The 22233-nt window shown below is 34.0% G+C and overlaps 2 protein-coding genes across 2 annotated transcripts; one reads left to right on the top strand and one right to left on the bottom strand.

The window, feature by feature from the left end:
- Positions 1-1771: 1771 nt before the first annotated feature.
- On the bottom strand, positions 1772-10635 carry LOC133190103 (uncharacterized). The gene is made up of 4 exons (XM_061325572.1): positions 10418-10635; positions 2426-2519; positions 2173-2241; positions 1772-2078 (listed from the first exon to the last, which is right to left on the bottom strand). Exons 1-4 carry the CDS (start codon positions 10547-10549, stop codon positions 1936-1938), a joined length of 438 nt encoding a protein of 145 aa, XP_061181556.1. The 5' UTR covers positions 10550-10635; the 3' UTR covers positions 1772-1935.
- A 2443-nt stretch (positions 10636-13078) lies between these two features.
- Positions 13079-22229, top strand: LOC133189970 (uncharacterized). The gene is made up of 10 exons (XM_061325422.1): positions 13079-13140; positions 13300-13539; positions 14022-14167; positions 14326-14461; positions 14550-14687; positions 14921-15130; positions 16302-16451; positions 19277-19414; positions 20943-21030; positions 21830-22229. Exons 1-10 carry the CDS (start codon positions 13098-13100, stop codon positions 22173-22175), a joined length of 1635 nt encoding a protein of 544 aa, XP_061181406.1. The 5' UTR covers positions 13079-13097; the 3' UTR covers positions 22176-22229.
- Positions 22230-22233: the final 4 nt, after the last annotated feature.

Raw genomic sequence — 22233 nt, 5'->3', positions numbered from 1 at the left:
AGAAATTCCTTTCTGGCTTCTTTATACTTTGGACATAAAAAAAAATAATGATACGAATCTTCTTTTTCGCCACATGAGCATAAAGGACTTGAGATTAAATTACATCTGTATAGGTCAATATTTAATGCACAATTATGTCGAAGTCTGGTCTGGAGAACATTCAGTCGCCTGTTACCATATTCAAAGTATGACGGTGGGGCAGATTTTTTAATACTTATTTTAGATTTAAAATTTGACAACAGTTGTAAGTTTCTATTTTCAAGTGGTAATGAGTTCCATTCATTAACTACAGTAGGAATAAACGACGACTTATAAGTCTGTAATCTACATTTTGGAATATCATAATTTTCCGAATTTCTAGTGGAATAGCTAGATGTATTGCATCGCATATTGGGAAGTATGTCCATTAGATAATCTGATACTAAATTATTTTGCATTTTAAAAAATGTCTTTAATCTTGCTGTCTGTCTTCTACAACTAAGTGGTTCCCATCCCGTTTCGAAGTAAAGTGAATCTTTCGAGGCTATAGTTGTTAAACCTGTGACAATTCGTGCAGCATAAAGTTACAATTTTTCTAGTTACATGTATTTTGTTTCACGCGACAATCAAAATAAAAAGAGGTAACGTTTGATTTTAATCAGACTGGAGATATCTATTCGTTATAATGAGGTAATTTTCTCATTATAGCGAGATAACGTATTCGTTTTAACGATATATACTAACTCGTTATAACGAGATAACGATCCTGTCGTATAGAATTAACAGGCTTTTTATAACGATATATAATAAACTCGTGAGTGGACTACATTTTTTCATAATTGTCGGTAAAAATGATTACATTTACTAACAGGGTCAATTTTGTCCCTGTAAAGTAAGATATCTTAGAGAGTTATGATCATAGAATTTCAGTGAAATACTAGGTGTACCAATAGATAATTAATAATAGGTATACTAATAAATTCAGAGAAATGTGGTTCCCCGCTTTCAGGGTGTAAGTGGTTGGGGTGCAATGATATATGGCCTAATGTAAACCTTGTCTGTTCTTTCTGCTAGAAAAAAGTTATATATTCTTAAAGTAAAATGTTCTTGTGCAAACGTTAAGGCCCAAATAGAGATTTTTGAAAGTTAACCTTCGAAGTGTAGGTCATGAAGTCAAAAATCGAATGCACATGTGAGAAATAAGAAAGGGCTGTCTCTTCTCGTGCAGAAGTTACAACCAAAAGTAAATTTTTTAAAAGAAGGTCAAATGACAAGGACATAGGTCAGAAATCATAGTACATTCGGAAAGGTCACAGGTAAAGCACATGTGATATATAAAAGCTTTATCCTCTCTCATTCTAAAGCAATTACAAAGTTAAAGTTTTGTGACAGACAAATTAAGAACGGACAGGCGAATAAGATTAAATTTTAGATTGTGTTTTACTTCGTCAACGTCTCCATATCCGCTGGTTACTGAAATTAGCATTTCTGTCTCATTCTGGGTAGCATGGTGGATATTTATTTATTTAATCGTTCTAAAGATATTTTAAAAAAAGTTTTAAGCAGCTAAAAAAGAGGCTCGATCCAGCTTAACACAAGGAGTCTTCGGGGTAAGGAAGGCCGTTAGGGACGTCGAAGACGAAAAATAAATTCTCATTACCAGTTCATGATTTATCACTGTTTATTTGTAAATCAATGAAAACAAAGCTTTTATTTTTATCATTATTGTATAATATATATGTAATTAAGATATACAGTGCTGTATTACCTCAAGAAGGAAAAACGCAAACAAAGTGTAGCAAAGCTTATATTTATTTTACAGCTTGCATAATTCAATGGAAATGTTTATACTGAAACATAGGTATGGTCTTGTCACTTGGTGGAATATCACTTAATGAGTAGGTATGTGTTAAATTTGAACAAAAGTTATTAAACAAGAACTTAGCATAAGTTTATTTAATACTCGAACGCATCATTTGAAATACACATAAATGGGCTATCACTTTTCTCACACCGATAAACCTTGCCATATCGAAAACGGAAGATGCCCCTGCAGCAGAGACCAGCTCCACACTCCGTACTATCGGAACACTTCGCCCCTGTCGATGAATAATAAGAAAATAGAAATCAACATTTCGGCTCGACGTTTTTTTTCTCAAGTAATTACTGGAAGAGACCCGACTAAAACATTACCTAGTGGTTTGAGAAATTCTGGATCGGGCTTCAGCTTTTCAATGTTTTTGCAAATCCCAATATCCCGACCTTTTAACAACCAAATAAATGTCAAAATCAGTAAACGAAAGAAAAATATATATGTAAAAAATTCAACATTTTAAGAATATGTTCGAAAAAAAGAGAAGGAAAATATCATTCTGTGAACATTTACTAAAGAAATATTTATATTCTGCTTGTAGAATATCACAATATGGCATAATTACTACAGTACCTATTAATACCGATTGCTCTCGGTCCTTCAAACACACATTCTTTGGGTCACAGCACTGGGTTGTATGTCCACATTGTTCATCTGTTTCAGCACACTGAAAACATAATACAGACCATAATGACAAGTCATTTTATCAGATTCTAATGTAGACACCACTCAATTTCCTTCACGCGTACAATATTAATGCATCTAGAACGTTTTATCATTTTTCCTTGGAAAAAGAAGGACGGATCGGTCTACTATTTGAGGTCGGTCAAGGGGAAATGTAACATCGCTTATTACATAAGGATCATTTTCGATTTTATCTCCTTGTAACTTTGTTATTAGGGCTGTGTATTCTCGATATATCATGATATTTAAGAACGATGTCGCAATAATTATACCAGTATCATGATATTTACATGTACATGTGTCAAGTTTTTACATATTTTGTTTGCATTTCTTTCTTTTTTAAAAAATCTTTTGTTCTTTCTAAAACCATTATTAAAGCAAAATTAAGATTAAATGAAGTTTTTTCTTTTAATTTAAATTGTTAAAAAAGATATTCGACTTTTCTTTTGAATTTAAATGAGTTCCACCATGTTGTTTCCGCAAATACTCTACGAAATACTTCGATGTAGTAAATCTTCCCCCTTGAAATGCATACTTTATAGTAAACCTTCCCTCGGAAAGTTTTCTGTTAAAGTAAATGTTCCCACAAGGGATTATTCTAGTACACATACCCATGTGCATAGAAATCATTCGTAATTTTTACTTTTTATGATTAAGAACTCACAGTTCATCAAATTGTAATTACTGGTAACCTAATTTAAATAGTATTATCACTTTAAAAAGAGTCCGCTTCATTAAATGCTATACAGTAATCTCGGTTTTAAGGAAGCAAATTTTTAAGTCCCATTGTCTTTCTTATAAGCGAGTTTTACTTTATAGCCCTTCTAGCAAAATGTACACCAATTATTATAGGTCATCGAATTGTATGTTGTTTTTCGTCCCATTCGAGAATGTTTCATTCATATGGAGATGTTATCATATTCCGGTGAAGGGCTTCAAATTAAGACCTATTCTCGGCACTCAGGGCGGCCATTGAGCAGCGAGGTTTCTTTATTGTGCCGAAGCCTACCGTGAGATGGGACCTCAGTTTTTTTTTACATCTTGTTACATTAAGTTTTCATCCGAATGACCCGTGACTTTTATTTTTAAGCAAAATAAGGACCCTCTTAACACTAACGAAAAATATTTTCTGAACATTGGGAAATATTGAGAAAATTATATCATTTAAAGGCGTTAATATTGAATTCATCTATCTAATAAAATGTTAATAATGCGTAAATTAATTACAAATTAAGTAATACTCTGTAGATTTTCAATCATTTTTTTTTTAACTCTAAAGGGAGATCATTCTAACTGCAGAAAATATACCGAGGAATTAGAACTCTTTTAGTGTGCAAGTTATAGAAGATCCTTAAAGCCTCCATAAAAGTGTGCAGTGTATAGAGGATCTTTAAAGCCTCCATAAAAGTATGCAGTGTATAGAAGCTAAAAGCCAGCATAAAAAGGAGAAACGTGGAATATAGATTGTTTATGCAGACAATATTTTCCTGTACATAGACATTTTTTTTTTTGTGATTCATTAGAAAATATTGCGCTTCAGCATTGATGAGTGACTGCACGTAAAGAAGAAAATATAATTTTCTTGAATTTAAAGATCTTTTACGCATCTGTCAAAAATAGAAGTCATTTATTGCTAATTTTCCGTAAATTCTTGCCGATTTACAGTGAAGTACGAAAGGGCGTGCTCGACAGCAATAAATCTATTTCCTCCCATCATTTAGGATTGATCCGAACAATTTTCTGCTATTCTGTACCGTAATATCTGCAGTAAAATGTCATTTTCGCCCTGTGATGGATGCCTAAGAACAATAATGGATTTACAATTTTACTGCCCTGTCCCCAAACTGTGAAAGATAACTACATCCCTTTGTTAAATGAGATATGGAATATGTCCCTCCCTCACTGAGGATAATGATACAGCGCATATAAAATGCAACGTTATTGGCATACTTAGTGTTCTCAAAGATTTATATGTTCATTTGGAGGGATGCAACAATTGAATCGACCAACGCATTTTGATATTTCTTTTTAATAAAATATATGATTACCACTTTTGCTTTTCATGTTATTATTGTTGAACTGAGAGAGATTTTATATGTCTAAGATCTTTTATTGCCACCATTTTGTTTTTTGTATATTATCTTTTTATTTATATAATCTTTTCAGCATTATTTCAGTCTGCAATCCTTTTTTTTTTTTGTAATCATTTAGTATTGGTGACAAAATGAGGATTTTTAAGTTCAATAAACAGGCTTTAAGTGGGAGTAAAATACAAACAAAAGCCAGTCAAGTATTATCTTAACCAGTATAGAATGCAGTAACCAAAGAACTTGAAGAATTGGATAGGTTGGAACTTTACACTGATGAGTTTTTCTGAATCAATTTTCCCTCTAATGAGGATTTCCCACAAGTATGCAAATTAAACGATACTCATGATACCTCATTCATTAATCTATACCTCGGAAATGAATGGCTTATATTCAAGGATATCATTTATCCTGCAGGAATCCGTTTCCTTTCGAATACTCTCGACTGCCGATTACGTTTCATCAGCAGGTCGGGCCTATTGCCGTAAATGAAATGTGGTCAAATTAAATTATTCCTATCTACAGAACATAAGAAGTTTCCCTGTCAAATGCGAATTTCTTCTTGATAATTTTAATGATGCTTTAATTCAAATACTTCCATGCTTGTCGACATTTACATATTATAGCCTTTTGCTCTTTTCATTCATTCGGTGCTTATGTGACCGTGTAGATTTGGACGGTACGTAGGAATTCGTCTGGAACAGCATCCGTTGTTTGCAGAACGAACGGGGTGAGGGAACGTTGGCGTAAGGGGGTACGAGGTATAGGTAGAGGCGCTGTGTGGCCGTGAGGTAAAAACAAAGTATAGGTGTGCCGTATTCCCGAAGGTCCACCAATATGCAATTCCAGAGAGATAAAACAAATGATGAAGGATTCCCTATTTATTAGATGAGTCTCAACGATGGCAACAGTTTACATGAATCAACAATCAGACATTTTAAAAATGATCGAGTCGGATCTGGCCGAAGTGGCCCCGGACTCAGAGTCCTGACGAGTCGGACGTGGCCGAGACTAGCCTTCGTATATTCCAGACTAAAGATTGAAATTATACATGACTATTTATAAGAATGTACATAATGAGTAAATAAATGGCAGGTGTTGACATTTAGTAAAATGAGTAAAAGATTCACAGGTATGGAGTAATTAAATAAACTCAATGACGCTTTGATGTTTGGAAATGAAAAACAGATAATTACACAATGTTGTTATAAGAGATTAGCAGTTCTTGAGACATAGCACTCTGTCTCTTTGTTATAACAGATCAAAAGTCCAAAAAGTGTCAATGGTCAATTAAACAATTAGATTCGCGAAACATATCGTGAGAAATAAAATATGACACAACTTAAAAATTGAAAAGTAAAATCCAAAATAAAGTTCTTTCTTGAACAGTGAATTTTTCACTGTGATACTTATAAAAATGCATTTGAAAAGTTATGATAAAGTTTTGGAAACGGGGAAAACTTCTAATTCAGAAAAAATCGAATTCCACAATAGTAGAGGCTTCATAGCAAACGGACTGGAAACGTTAATTGTTCCATATACAACTAAAGGCCCGTAGAACGCGGGGAGGGGGACTTATGCTGGTCCCCCAACCTTTTGTTTGTTCTGTAAGATCGAGCACTGGTAAATTGCAGGATTTGGACAGTGTAGTTTTCTTCGGGGGGGGGGTTCCAGATTTTTTCGGGAGGTCCCCTCCCCCCCCCCCCTTTTAAACCGTTGCTACGGGCCTGACTAGTATAATTCATCCAAATTTTTTTGTAGAAATAATGCATCAGTTGCGTCTTCGGAGTATAAGCTCGGTCACAATTTTGATTTCATTACAGTGCGTACTATTGGAAAATATTGATTCAAAATTATTTTTAATTCAATTTCAATTTTTTCTATTCATTTACTCACCATATACAAACAGAGAATAAAAATTTTACATGTGAGTTTAAAAAAGAAATAATAATTGAAAAAGACGGTAGAATAAAAACAAGAAAGAAAAGACGATACTTCATTATGAAAGAGTAATAATATCAAACAATACAATCAGAATATCCTTTGTTAGTATATATTTATTGATATGTCTAATTAGATTGATATATTGGTTAAGGTGCTCTTAGAGATGTAGTTTGACCAAATGTTAATTTCTAAAGAAGGAGAAATGAATTACTTGAATCATTGCTCGTAAAAATTTACATGAATTCCTTAAAATATATTATTGCAATTATTGTACGGATTCACATCGTGTTAAACTTCAAATTTTCGAGGGAAAAAGTCGAGTATAATTGCCATGATAGTCTAATTGTACTTTTTTAAGCTACTAATCACGAAATTCCAGAGATGCAGGGCAAATTTATTCAAATCAGGTCTGTCAAAATTTGTACTCAAGTCTTACTTGCACGAAAGACACACATACAAAAAAAACCCTTTGAAATCTGTTCATTAGCTCTAGGATGCAAAGAGGTTAAGATTTCTGACTGATGTGCTCAACTGTTTCTCATATAATCACGAATGTGTGTTAATAAAATTTTAGGAAAAGTTGTGCCTTAAGTGGAGGAAATAGAAGAGATTTTTAAGTTTGTACGATTTATAATGGAGATACTGGATTTCCCCACATTTTCATTCCTTTTTCAGAGACTACGTTACGAACATAGATGAAAAAAGATTTTTTTTTTGTAAATTCGAAAATACCTGTATACTTTTGGCCCTAGGGTTATGACAATCATTATACGTGTATGGGGTCAAAGATGGAGACGCAGGATTTTCCTATTCCGTGAATATTGTTAAGAGACGCTAATTTAATCAATCTTACTACAACATAGACAACAAACTTTTAATAAAGAGAACTGGATTACGACAGTAAGCAAAAGTTTATCCAATGATTAAATAATCGATAAATACTCCTGTATAATAGAAGATTAAATCTGGATTACATAAATACGTGCATGTTGTGATCGTTTAAAAATTAAATTTGTATTTTGTGTGGCATTCGCTTTCTCTACTGGATCCGCAAAAAAATTCTAATCATCTATGTATTGCATCAAGGAATATATTTTTATGCCCCGCCATGTTTTGCCCGGGGCATATAGTGTTTACCGTGTCCGGCTTCCATCCCTTCCTTCTCCGTTCTTTCGTTTATCCGACCGTTACACGGAGATTCTAGTATTTTCAAAGGGTCCTATGTTAAAAAGAAAATTTTATTACGACAACTTAGTTATTGAAAATGTTAGAGAGTTTAAATATCTAGGCGTTGTTTTTTCACGCACAGGTTCCTTTTGTAAAACAAAAAAACACTTATATGAACAAGCACAAAAAGCGATGTATGGCATTATAAGAAAAATTAGACAATTCCAATTACCAGTAGACTGTCAATTTGACCTTTTTGATAGAGTTGTAGTTCCAGTCTTACTATATGGCTCTGAAATATGGGGCTATGAAAATCTTGATATTATTGAGCGTTTGCACTTGAAGTTTATAAAGTATGTATTTAATTTGAAAAGTTCCACACCATCGTACATGGTCTATGGTGAAACAGGTCGCTTTCCTCTGTATATTACGGTATATTGTAGAATGATCTCATATTGGGCAAAGCTTTTTTCAGGCCCGCCAAATAAAATTGTAAATGTTTTATACAAACATATGTTTAAACTCTACAGTGATGGAAACTTAACAAACCCATGGTTAGACTGTATACAGAAAATATGTAATATGTGTGGTTTATCAAATGTATGGTACGAACAGGGTGTCAATATGAATTATAAATGGATAACTGCTACTGTAAAACAAATATTACAAGATCAATTTATTCAAAAGTGGTCTAGTGACGTAAATAATTCTTCAAAAGGACAGATTTACAGAATCTTTAAACAAAACTTTGGATCTGAACATTATATTGATAAGTTATCTCCTAAATTTAGAAAAATATTTATAAAATTTCGAACTGCAAATCATCATCTGCCAGTAGAGACTGGAAGATGGTATGGTATACCACTGTGTGATAGAATCTGTACACTTTGTAATAATAATCAAACTGCTGATGAATTTCATTATATCTTAGAATGTAAAACTTTAGCTAATGTAAGAAAAAATTACCTGGGCAATTATTTTTCCCACAGACCTAATGTTATTAAATTTATGGAATTAATGTCAACCAAAAATGAAAAAATGCTGAAAAAATTATGTATGTTTATTTTAAAAATTTATGATGCTGTCTGTCCTCCTTGATATATATTTTCCCCTCTCTTATTTATTTATTTTCTTTTTCAATCATATGTCATGTTTTTTGTTTTGTATATGTACCTCTGACCAGATTGTATATAATGTATATATGTTGTTAATGAACCCCATGTACCAATATTTTGGTTTGGGTGAATAAATTGAACTTGAACTTGAACACTTTGCTGTTAGCTCAGTTTCAAAGACACTGTTCAAAATCTTCATATAAAGATTTCAATCGGGAAGAGTAATTCAACTACGTCATTGTTTTCTGAGGCCCGTTTTACAAAAGAACTTACGACTAAGACCAAAATTTAATTCTGCTAATACTAGTAACTTTCTAATTTACATGAAATAGAAAATGGTTTTAATCTTTTTAACAAGTATGTAGAAAGATACTTTTACGCTAGCAATTGTAAACAGAATCATTAATTTTGCAAAATTTTACAATCAACTAAAGTTTTTGGTCTTAGTCGTAAGTTCTTTTGTAAAACGGGCCCCTGACTTTTACTTTCCACGTGGCCTTGACCTCACTTTTCCTCATTTTGCAATTAATTTTAAATTTGCATTAGTTTTTAAAAAGCCGTTCAAAATATTTTCATCAAACTTCATACAATGGTACATACGAGATCAAATTAACCGCGTCAATTTTTTTGACCTTCAACTTCCCTATGCTCTCGACCTTTACTTTTCAAAATATTTTTGTCAATCAAACTCCATGCTAAGATGCATATTGGTGAGAGCAGTTCAACTGTGTCAAAATAGGATGCACTCTGTAACACTTTTTAAAATATATCACAATATATCTAAAGAAAAAGAACAAGGCGCTGTTTCTACACAAATCTGGCCCTATATTTTTTTTTTTCTAAAATATGATAGTGATGTAAGAAAATAAAACTCATATTTTCTGAATCGTTGAAATCCCATGCAGTAAAATTAAACAAATTATTTTCTTACATGACCTCCTAAATGCTAACTTGTGCATTTTTCCGTATTTTCTTAAAAAGTTGCCGAAAACATCAATTTTTAGTGGAATTATCTTACAAATAGTATAGACTACATGCATCACCCACAAAGATTTTGAGAAATGTGATTTTTGAAAGACGCTTACACAACATATCCGACAACTGAAGTGGGCGATGGCTGTGGACACCATTTTCTTAAGGAAAATAACCCCTGAATTGAGTCATTTTGAGGCTTTTTCTGTTTAAAACTTAGAAATGTATCAAATTAATGTTGATATTTCCAGAATGTTCCCCCCCCCCCTTCATGTCACATTCTTTCATGATTTATCACATTCATATACTCAACTCATATTTAAACCAATATCAAAACTTTTTGAAAACATTTAAATTTTAGGACCCAATAAAGCCCATACCGTACCTACATCTTTCAAAATGAAAGATGCATAAAGTCTGTATCCGATTTGAGCTTTGAAAAAATATTTTGAAATATATGGTTGATGATCATCGGACAAAATAGGAAAATTGACACGATGATAAAGCTTTCCAGGATTTTTTTTTCTTCGTTCAAATATACGTGATCTCTAATTGGATAAAGAATAGATTTAAACAGTTCAAAACACAAAACTCACAGTTAGACTTCTGCGGTGTGGTTTCCAGTTTTTGTTAAAGAAGGGTCCACTGCCCAAATACTGGTACCAGTAGGAATCCACTCCAACGACAAACAGACAAACAATAACTAGCCCCGACTTCACACAAAACATTGTCACGGACAGAAGTTCTATAAATTATCTTTTATTTTATCGTTGTTACGGGAGTTATATGGAAAATTTGTTCTACTCCTTTTGGAGTGCTTCCGTAAGTTCTGGTGCAGATAACTAAATCCGGGAGTTTTATACACCGCTATTGATTGATACAAATTACACGGAGTATCAGTCTCTCTTTAATATATGATTGACCGATTGTAACATTTAGAAAGCAGTTATATCTTACATTAACTGATTAAAAGTTGACTGTATTTTCTATCCAATATATTTGACGAGCTTATATGCATACATATAACATTAAACATATGTATAAATATTAATATAAATGTTAATATAAAAAGATACATACTCATTGTTTATATCAACATTGCATGTACATATAATATTTCTACAGCACAAAGGAAGTTTATATATAGCTGTTCCTGTACTGCTAGGAGAAAGATTCCGTAGGTCGAGAGTTCAACCCCGGGCTGGGGCGGAAGTGGGTATCCTTATAAAAAAAGTGAATTTCTTTGTGCTTTCTATTTTAATATTTCTTCACTTAGGGCAGTTATGTTAGTTTAAGAGTTGTTGTAAATTGTGCTTAATAAATAAAATTAATTTCATTACAACGTGGATTGGTAACGATCCTCTAATAAAACTATCGTTCAAATAACTGTATCTTACTTCTATTCTCAATGACCGTGTAGTGTAGGGCGGCGCTGTGAGAATTCCATCGGCATCGAAAGCAAGTTTTTTGACTTGGCTAGATAACCGAGCTTTCTAACGCGCTGTTCCTGTACTGCTAGGAGAAAGATTCCGTAGGTCGAGAGTTCAACCCCGGGCTGGGGCGGAAGTGGATATCCTTATTAAAAAAAAGTGAATTTCTTGTGCTTTCTATATATATATATATATACTTGTTTTTAAAAAAAAATGATACCGCTCTATGTTTTAATATAATTTTTAATTCAATAGATGAATCAAGTTATTTTTTTCCACAAGGCTATCTATTAATTAATGTTTGTCTGCCCTCTCCCGACTCGGGGTAATAAAAATTGGGTCGGGTCAATTGGATGAGAAAATTCAGAAATACAAAGAAAAAAATGTTTCCCGAAATAAATAAAAAAAAAAGTTATGAGTAGGCCAATTTTAGGCGTTCAGTCGGGAGAGGGCAAACAAGCATTTTTTGAAAAAGATGGTCCAATATTGACTGAGTTACTTAAAATAGATCTGGAAAATTCAATCTGAGTTGATGTCAGACATTCAAAGATTAAATTATTAAAAAGATATAAATTTGATAACAATTACTTCGTCTCTTATTTTCCCCAAAGAAAATAATTTAATTAAGAAATGTAGACGTATAATTTGGTCAATCCATATATGTATCGTATCTAATTTAAGAAAAGCTTAGCGAACTTGCACTTCATGCTTGGGTCGATATGCTTTCCTGTGAAGCTAATATATCTTTGGATAAACCCTATCAGTGGGTTTTATGTTATAATATTGTGGCTGGTACATTCACATATTTGAATGGTTAAAGTCAACATTTACTGAGGTTCATTTCACTATTTAGATTGATTGATTGATTGTATGTTGTTTTACGTCCCGTTCGAGAATTTTTCACTCATATAGAGACGTCACCATATACCAATGAAGGGCTTCAAATTCAGACCTTTATTCGGCATTCAGGGCCATTGAACAGTGAGGATTCTTTATCGTGCCAACGCCTACTGTGACACCGGGCCTCGGTTTTTATGGTCTCATCCGAAGGACCCGCAACTTTCACTTCAAAGTGCTGAGCGCTCGACGAAGGAACAGTTGGTACCTATTTTTTTATCGACTTAGGTCGGTCGCGGCCGTGTTTCGAACAAACGACCTTCCGATCACGGAGCGAGCGCTCTACCGATTGAGCATTTCACTATTCAGTAATAAATGCTTTAAGAACATTTTTCGTTTTCAAAAAATTGCAAAGATCATATTTAGATCATATTAAGAGGAAAATGGTTTGATCCCTTGCAAAGTCTGAAAAAAAAACCAATGTCATAATATAAGCGAGAGAGAGAGAGGGAGTGGGCTGCAGATCATTTTTTTTTCAAGTACATTCTATGTGTATCATATACCATTAATGTACCTTTACAGTGAACTTGCTCCCGTCATATTTTTTGCCACTTTAACACACACTTATGACTATATTTACTGGTTTGTTGAATGGTGTACTGCACGCTTTGACGTCTGTTTAGAACAATGCCTGTCTGTCTTGACAAAACATTTGAAGTAATGGGAAATCACTGTCACCGGTATGAACAGTAGTCGACACTCAGGATTAATTTAAGTACAGTAAGTATTTACTGTCGTCTGTCCTTCTAGTTCTACATTCTATAATTGCCGTCTGCCTAATTCGTTCGCTGACCCTATTCTAAAGATGCTGGTTCCGTTTTTATGTGGTCGAATAGTATCAACCTCTCAAACTCGCGTGAAATAAAATCCAAAACACTTAGTCAGGGTACTATAAGCATATAAATACAGTATATACGCTTATCATATCCTCCTTTCTGACACTGTTAATATGGTGGTAAACTTTGGATGTCTGTTGGTTATTCTACTTTTAGGTGAGAATTTTACCAATCTATCGGATAGGATACTTCCGGTTTCGAGATGATTTTTTTTTCCATTAGGATTTCAAGAGATATTTAAAATTTTTTGATCTAAATCTGTACAGCGATATTAAAATCTTTAATAATAAAATTATTACACGTATCACCACTCAGGTAATGGAGCGTCATCTGAATATGATTTCAAGGAAAAGTTAATAAACGTTATTCGAAAACCACAATCCTGGCAAGCGTCAGAAAGAATATGTGACAGGAATCATGAAAAACTTGCTACCTTTGAGAACGAACAAGAAATGTTCCAAGTCGAACGACAGCTGTATGAATTCACCAACAGAAGCCTGGCCACTTTCTGGATCGGAGGGCGAGAGACCAAATATCAATGGGTGTGGTCCCATGGTGAGTACTACTTAGATATATCTCAAAGACCAAGTTTCAGCTTTGATATACAAAGACGTCATCTTCGTTTATGTCTGTATATATCGAACGGAAGTTTTAATTGATCCTTGAAATAAGATATACTTGCTATTCTAGAAAAAATATATCCTTGACAACTTATATTACGATATTCAGTGATTTACTATAATATATATATATATATATATATATATATATATATATATATATATATATATATATATATATATATATATATATATATATATATATATATATATATATATAATATTATTTATATAAATAAAAAAAATATTGTCACAGTTATTATTGAACAATCAATGTGTCTTCAAATGATACAGTTCGTGTTAGGATCTTCTGAAAAAAATTGTTTTTGATTAGTGTAGAATTATCGTAAGGAAAAAAACTACAAAAGGAGTTGTAAAACCATCCCAATACTTCATTTTATATATACTTGTACGTAGACCAGAGGGCCCAGATTGGTAGAATAACAGGATGCTTCCAGGGGAATCTGACGTTAGCGGTGTACACTGATCTACACAATAACCACCCAGAACTGTGTACAGCTTTCTGTAAGATCGTGCTTAAACGACCATTTGCTGCTCTTCAGGTACCAGCTTTTAATTTCCATTATGCATGTTTTAAGGGAAGTTGCAACACACTCTATAATTAATACCTTATAACATGATACTTATTTTAAGATAATCATTAAAAATTGTGAACATAGTGGATTGTGTCAGACAAATCAACAAAACGTCTCTTTGTCAGGATCTCAAGTGTTACTGTCTTTACGATACGTCAAGCCTCCAAGAAACCCCGATCTATGAATGTAATAGAGCATGCGCGGGAAACCCTGGAGAGTTTTGTGGCGGTCTAAATCGGTCTTCCGTCTTTCCAACTTGGGGTTTGTCCAAAACACTATTTCTTTTGAAATTTCTGTCCAGCTAGTTCATCGAGTTTCTATTGTACAGTATTTATATATTTGAAACTAGATTCTGTGGAATGGGGTCTACATGAGCCAACCATACATAGATATGGGAAGGACTGTGCCTTATTAATGACCTCCAAGGATGAATATGTTTGGTTCACAGAGTACTGTAGCCAACATCACGAATTTATCTGCTACGTTAGTAAGTACACTTCAAAGGTTTTGAAATGTTTCCCATGTCAAATATTTATGAAATCATAAAATCAGTCTTAACGTTGTGAAATACTCAATACATTGTAAAACACAAAGTCTTGATTTTGTGAAATGTGCTTATAATGTTTTTTTCAAGATAAAATTCCTCCCTCAACGACAACGTCCTTCTCAAAACTTCATTTCATACCCATCATATTCCAGTACATTTCATGATTTTTGTAGAAGAGAGTGCCATGTGTGATTGGTTGAAACAATCAACACCTTGTTTGTATGTAGTGTCTGAGAAAACAGACTGGTACACTGCCAGCTATAAGTGTAATCAGATGCATGGATACTTGGTGGACCGCGACGCCATTCTCCATCATAATCTAAATCTCTCAAATGTTTATTATTGGACCGGATTGACAAGGAAGCGACAGATCTGGACTGACGGTGAGTTAACTTTGATAAGACCTATCGACAAAGCAATAACCGTTCCTACGGTGAACAGGAAGAGAGAAAGTGTTAAAGACGAGGCCATTTTATTGCAAGAAATTGTCATAAATTTAGCGTAAAAAACGAGATACTGGGGGCAAATGAAGTTAATTATTCTTGAAAATTAACACAAGATTGATCCTCTCTTCGTGGAGGTCAATCGTTCGAGAGCCCATCGATTTTATGATCAAGATGCAGTACCGCATGTAACTGACAGTAAACATTTTTGTAATCCAGGAAACGATCAAATTGATGCAGCAAACTTCTTAGTGTCATCGCTGACAATATTTCAAAAGCCGAAAGTCCATTGTTCACCTCCTACACAAAAATTCCGGAAATGAGATATTTTGTACGGTCGTCATGTTATCATTACATGTATAGGACTTAACAAAGAGTAAAATATTATAATATACACATGTATCTTGGCGCTTCAGATTTGAGTATTTTTGAGATAATTTCTTACAAGTCTGCTATATGCTTAGTAATATCGAGTACTTGATGTTGAGTTATAGGGGTGTGTTTTATGGAGTACTGCTTTAGAAATTAGAAAACATATATGGATACGAAATCTGGTTGAAATGTTTCAAAGTTATTAATGTTTACCAAGAAAAGTAAATGAAAAAGCCCTTGAATTTAACACAGCCTCCAATGTTATGCTGTGCTTTAATAGTTAAACAGAATTCGTTTAATATGCAGATTCCCTATGAATATTGTTTATTTAGTAAAATTTTAGTTAAAACCTTGGAAAGTATCGTTAAACATAAATCGTTAATAAATGAATAGCTTCTTTGTTTTAGATAAAAATTATCAATGCGATAATTAATTCAACAAAATGGGTTTTCAATATCCTTATCCTGTATACTCGATTTCTTACGGAAATTTGTACCTATAAGAAAAACGCTGATTGATTTCGAAAATCAATGTTGGTTTTAATTCTTGTGAAATGATAACTATATGTGAAAATTACACCGTTTGTCGAAACCAATCTTGTATTTATTCTCTTTCTTAAAAAAATACATGGTATTGTTGTATGAAGTACAAAATGCTCCAATTACCTGAAGTCTTACCAGTTATTTGAATGACTTCTTTTCTATCGAAACTGTTTTGGGGAGACCTATATGTTTTACAGGTTCAACAATTGACTTGTCTTTGAGACGCCATATTCCATTCCTGACCATACAGGAAAAGCTGTGCATTGCACTACAATACAGAAAAGATGGAGGTTGGGGTTTGACATCGACTAACTGTAACAAAAGATATCCATCACTATGTCAGTCAGGTATAACATTAGACATCTAGTAACAAATATCCATCACTATGTCAGTCAGGTATTACATTAGACATCTAGTAACTGTAATAACAAATACCCATCACTATGTCAGTCAGGTATTACATTAAACGTCTAGTAAGTGTAATAAAAGATACCCATCACTATGTCAGTCAGATATTACATTAAACGTCTAGTAACTGTAATAAAAGATACCCATCACTATGTCAGTCAGGTATTACATTAGACTTTTAGTATAACTGTAATAAAAGGTATCCATCACTATGTCAGTCAGGTATTACATTAGACATTTAGTAACTGTAATAACAAATACCCATCACTATGTCAGTCAGGTATTACATTAGACTTTTAGTATAACTGTAATAAAAGGTATCCATCACTATGTCAGTCAGGTATTACATTAGACTTTTAGTATAACTGTAATAAAAGGTATCCATCACTATGTCAGTCAGGTATTACATTAGACATTTAGTAACTGTAATAACAAATACCCATCACTATGTCAGTCAGGTATTACATTAGACTTTTAGTATAACTGTAATAAAAGGTATCCATCACTATGTCAGTCAGGTATTACATTAGACTCTTAGTATAACTGTAATAAAAGGTATCCATCACTTTGTCAGTCAGGTATTACATTAGACATTTAGTAACTGTAATAACAAATATCCATCACTGTGTTCATCAGTTATATATGATACTGACTGAAAGTTAAAAAAAAAACTAGTGCTGATTGTAACGGGAACTACAGATGTTCCCCAAACGGCTCTCCTACTCCCTCGTGGTGCCCCATTCCCTAAAAGCTTTGAGCAGTGAATTGGACAAAGCTTTTGTATGATAAACTTCACTTATTTGTATGGAATCCAGATAGGGCCACGTACTTCACTATAGCACCATCGATCATCGACTATAAAGGGTCGATGGTGCGATAGTATGATTGAGCAATAGTGAACATTGCGTCATCGTACCATCGCGCCATCGTCATCGCACCATCGTGATATTGTTATCGCATCATCGTGTCATTGTGCTTTCATCGTGCCATCGCATCATCATTGCATTGTCGCGCCACCGCATCATCGTCATCGCAACATCGCTTCATCGTCATCGCATTATCGCGTCATCGAACTATCGTCCCAAACCTTGATGGTGCGATGATGTAAAAGTGAACTACATGGCCCTATCCGGATTCCATAGTATAAAACAAATATTAGTACTCGAAATGACATTGAATGGGCATGAACACATGCACATATGCTTTATTCCGATTGGCTGGGACAAAAATCTCAATAACTTCCATGTTTTTGACAAAATATTATAAGAATTAAAATAAATACATATTACGAGGGTCTATAATACGACTTATACAAAATTTCTTGAAAACAAGCTCATGCACGTGCACTGCAATTTCATGGGCTGAAACTTTAAATGAACAAAACTTTCTCAGTTTTCAACAAAACAGGACGAAATTTTTAAGAAAGACAAGTAAAATATTTTCATACATTATGATACTATCAAAATTTAATGCAAGGATATGCATGCGCGAGTGCTTTATCCTGACGGCTTTTGCTTTAACAACTGTATCTCTTTCTTATCAAAATAGTTTGAAAAAGCCACAGTTACATATTACTGCCGCTTGGCGCAGTGGTTAGGGCGTTCGCTCTAAAGTCCGGAGTAAGGAGTTGATCCTTACATCGAATTCCACTGCGGGAAGTGAGACCGGTCCTTCGGATGAGACCCTATAAATTGAGGTATTGTATTGCAGCTATAGGTCCTAGCATGAAAAAGATCCCTTTTTGCTCAAAGGCCGTAAGTACCGACGGAGTACACATCTAAATTTGCAGCCCTCCATTGGCGAGTGGTGGCATCTCAATATGAGTGAAAAATTTAAACAACCAAACAAACATGTAAAAATTATATATAATATGAAACACAATGGGAAGATATATATGAGAGATCTAGAAAACTCATGCATGCATGCACGCTGAAATCTAAGTGGCTAATTTAAAAATGGCTATTAATAACTTTTTTGGTAGTTTTCAACGAAGGAAGACAAAATTTAGATTGATTGTTTATTGTTTAACGCCGAGTCGGCAATATTTCAACCATGTTTCGGCGGTGACAAAATTTAGACTGTGGGCAAATTATACGAGAAATAAATGCATATGTACTGAATTCTGACTGCTTAACAATTCGACTGCTGAAATATTTTAAGTTTTCAATTAAATTCGTAAAATTTAAATATATAAGACAATTCTTGAAAACACGCACATTCACGTGCACAAAAATCTGATCTGTTACTACTCATATAGCAATATCTGCGTTGTGATCCGAAAATTGTACTTTGGCAAATATAAGGAATCCGGATAGGGCCACATAGTTCACCATCGAGGTTTGGGTCTATGGTCCGATGACACGATAGCGCAACAATGCGATGATGATGGTGCGATGGCCCGATTGAGCGATAGCGCAACGATGCGATGGCATAATGGCGCGATTGTACAATTCTGGATGAAGCAATACTGCTATAGCACTATCGTCATCGCATTATCGCCCGTTTGCTTCACCGTAATGCACTTTCGCACCATCATGTGATTGTCATCGTACCATGGACAATGGGTCTTGATGGTGCGATAGTGAAGTACGTAGCCCTATCCGGATTCCATAGGTGGTCCTCTCCCGGTTCCATACATTTGATATCGACTGACTGTATTAAAAAATTAATAAATTAAATGTATGACATCGACTTCAAACGTTCCACACTGAGCCAGACTTACGTACTGTCATAACAAGGTACACTTATAGTCTACTTTTTTCAGAACTGAGGTATGCATCGGAAGACATACAAGTAAATGGACCACCGCATTTTCATAATACAACTCAACTTCTCACAGAATCCACTCAGACTACCCACGTGACTTCAACTATAGGCGAATATCGCTACATGGAGACAAAGTGTAAGAAACTTTTCTTTCATGTCAGCTAAAACTTTGGTATTGAAGATGATTATAAGTTCAAACTTTCATCACCATGGTTACTGTGGAAAGCCCATATCATTACTTTTGCTACATGTACTATAAATTTTTTTAGCTCACCTGAGCCAAAAGCTCAAGTGAGCTTTTCTGATCGAAATTTGTCCGTTGTCTGTCGTTGTTGCGTTTTTACATTTTCATCTTCTTCTCAAGAACCACTGGGCCAATTTCAACCAAACTTGCCACAAAGCATCCTTAGGTAAAGGGGATTCAAGCTTGTTCAAACGAAGGGCCACGCTTCTTTGACGGGGAAATAATTCAGAAATAGTGAAAATTTGGTGGCACCTTTTAAAATTCTTCTTCTCAAGAACCACAGGACCAAAAAATTTCAAACTAATAGGAAACCCTCTTTACATAGTGTAGATTCAAATTTGTTCAAATAATGACCCTAGGGGGTAGGGTGGGGCCACAATTGGGGATTCAAGTTTTACATAGGAATAAATAGGAAAACATCTTTTAAAATCTTCTCAAGAACAGCAAAGCCATGAGTAGTCATATTGATATGGAAGCATCCTCAGTGCAGATTTGAATTTGTTCAAATGATGACCCCCTGAGGGTAGGTATGGCCATAATGGGGGATCAAAATTTTACATAAGAATAAATAGGAAAAAAATCTTTAAAAATCCTTTTCTTAAGAACAGCAATGCCATGATTAGTCATATTGATATGGAAGTATTCTCAGGTAGTGTAGATTCGAATTTGTTCAAAGAATGACCCCTGGGGTAGGGCGGGGCCACAATGGGGGATCAAATTTTTATATAGGATTATATTGGAGAATATCTTCTGTCCAAGAACAGCAAAGCCATGAGTAGTCATATTGATATATATATTTTTTTAATGATGACCTCGAGGGGGTGGGGGTAAGGGGGCCATATTTGGGGGATCGAGGTTTTACATAAGCATATAGAAAATATCTTTAAAAATCTTCTGTCCAAGAACAGCAAAGCCTTGATTAGTCATATCGATATGGAAGCATCCTCAGGTATTGTAGATTCAAGTTTGTTCAAATGATGACCCCTGGGGTAGGGTGGGGCCACAATGGGGGATCAAAGTTTTACATATAAATATATAGGGGAAAAACTTTAAAAATCTTCTTAAGAACAGAAAAGCCATGTTTAGTCATATTAATATGGAAGCATCCTCAGTTAGTGTAGATTCAAGTTTGTTTAAATCATGACCCCCAGGGATAGGGAGCGGCCACAATAGGGGATCAAATTTTTACAAAGAAATATATAGGAAAAAATATTTAAAAAATCTTCTGTTCAAGAACAGCAAAGCCATTAGTTATATTAATATGGAAGCATCCTCAGGTAGTGCAAAATTCAAGTTTGCCTACCTCCACCCCTCTCCCCTCTTCCATGTAAACTTTTCAATACTGAACTGATTTGTGCTTTTTCATAGCCAATGTGCTTTGGTGAGCGATGTGGCCTATGGGCCTCTTATTTGTATTCAGTGATGTACTGGGTAGTTGTCCCAACAGCCGCTGTAATCCTTCTGTTTTTATCAATGGTGCTGGTTGGTTTTTATGTCAAACGATCAAGGTGAGTACATATCAAAATTTTCAATCACTAAATGATTTCATTAAAAATAATTACGTGAATGCCGCCCAAGTGGCACGGTAATACATATCGAGATTTCTATTTGCTCTGTAGTCACTGTGCTCAGTTTGGTTGCAGATTCGAATTCGGTTCGAATTTTTTTTCGCTTGTACATCCAAAACATCTGTGACAAAGTGTCTAATTAATGAAAAGCTGTACATTGTGATGCCACTAAATTAGTAATATTTTCATACAGTTAAGATATTTCATCAATGAGACCTAGTTCTCTATCCTAAAGTACCCATCTTGTATAAATTGATATTAAGAGTAGAAAATGATTTACCAAGAGACATTTTCTAAAATGTAATTAGCTAAGCAGTAATTGATCAACGAAGATTGCATTGAGGTCAGTGGGGACAGGTATATTCGTAAAAACCAAATACCAATTAAGAATCTCATTAAATGCTGCGGCCGAAAGATGTCTTTAATCATTAGGAATAGAATAATTATTAATAACGATTTTTTCGGATAGATTTTTTAAATAATAAAATCAAAGGGAAATAACTCTTCAAGGATAGGTCAAAGGTCATAAATTAGGACACATTCTGCTCTTACATACCGATAGTAAACGTAATAAATGGGAATTATGCCTAAACATACCAAGTATTCAACCCGTACGTATGTATCTGTTCTGTATTTATGCAGTTTCATCGATCGAATATGAGTCTATCAGGGGTAGAATACCTTAAGTAAACTGACAAAATTTTCATCTTCATCATTAAACAAACTGTTTTCATTTCAGACAAGCCAAAATTACAGATGGAAGTGTCGTTACTAAAACAACAGATGAAAATATCGTTGAACCATTTTATTACATACTGGAAAAGCAGAATCGACAACAAAAAAGCGGGATATACAATAATATATTTCTTGAAAATCATTGTGTTTTAAACTATAATCAACTTAACTTCAAGGGAACGCTAAAACAACTGGTTCAAGACAGTACAAGAGTACTTACTGCAGATGAGAATAGTATACATGAAAGTGATTATGACACAATGGGCTGTAAACTACACCAATACGAAAAATTATCGCACGGGAAGATGCAAATATATTGTGTACAAGGATTGTATGAAACTATCATGTGAAGTCGTTATAATATTAAATTTTTCAGGTAATAAAAAGTAACTTCAACAATTAAAGCTG

This window comes from Saccostrea echinata, unplaced genomic scaffold, assembly GCF_033153115.1.
Source record: "Saccostrea echinata isolate AGI-Se365-2 ecotype Australia unplaced genomic scaffold, CSIRO_AGI_Sech_v1 ptg000020l, whole genome shotgun sequence".
Taxonomy (NCBI): Eukaryota; Metazoa; Mollusca; class Bivalvia; order Ostreida; family Ostreidae; genus Saccostrea; species Saccostrea echinata.
The sequence above is the reverse complement of the archived record's forward strand: the minus strand, read 5'-3'. Positions and strand labels throughout refer to the sequence as shown.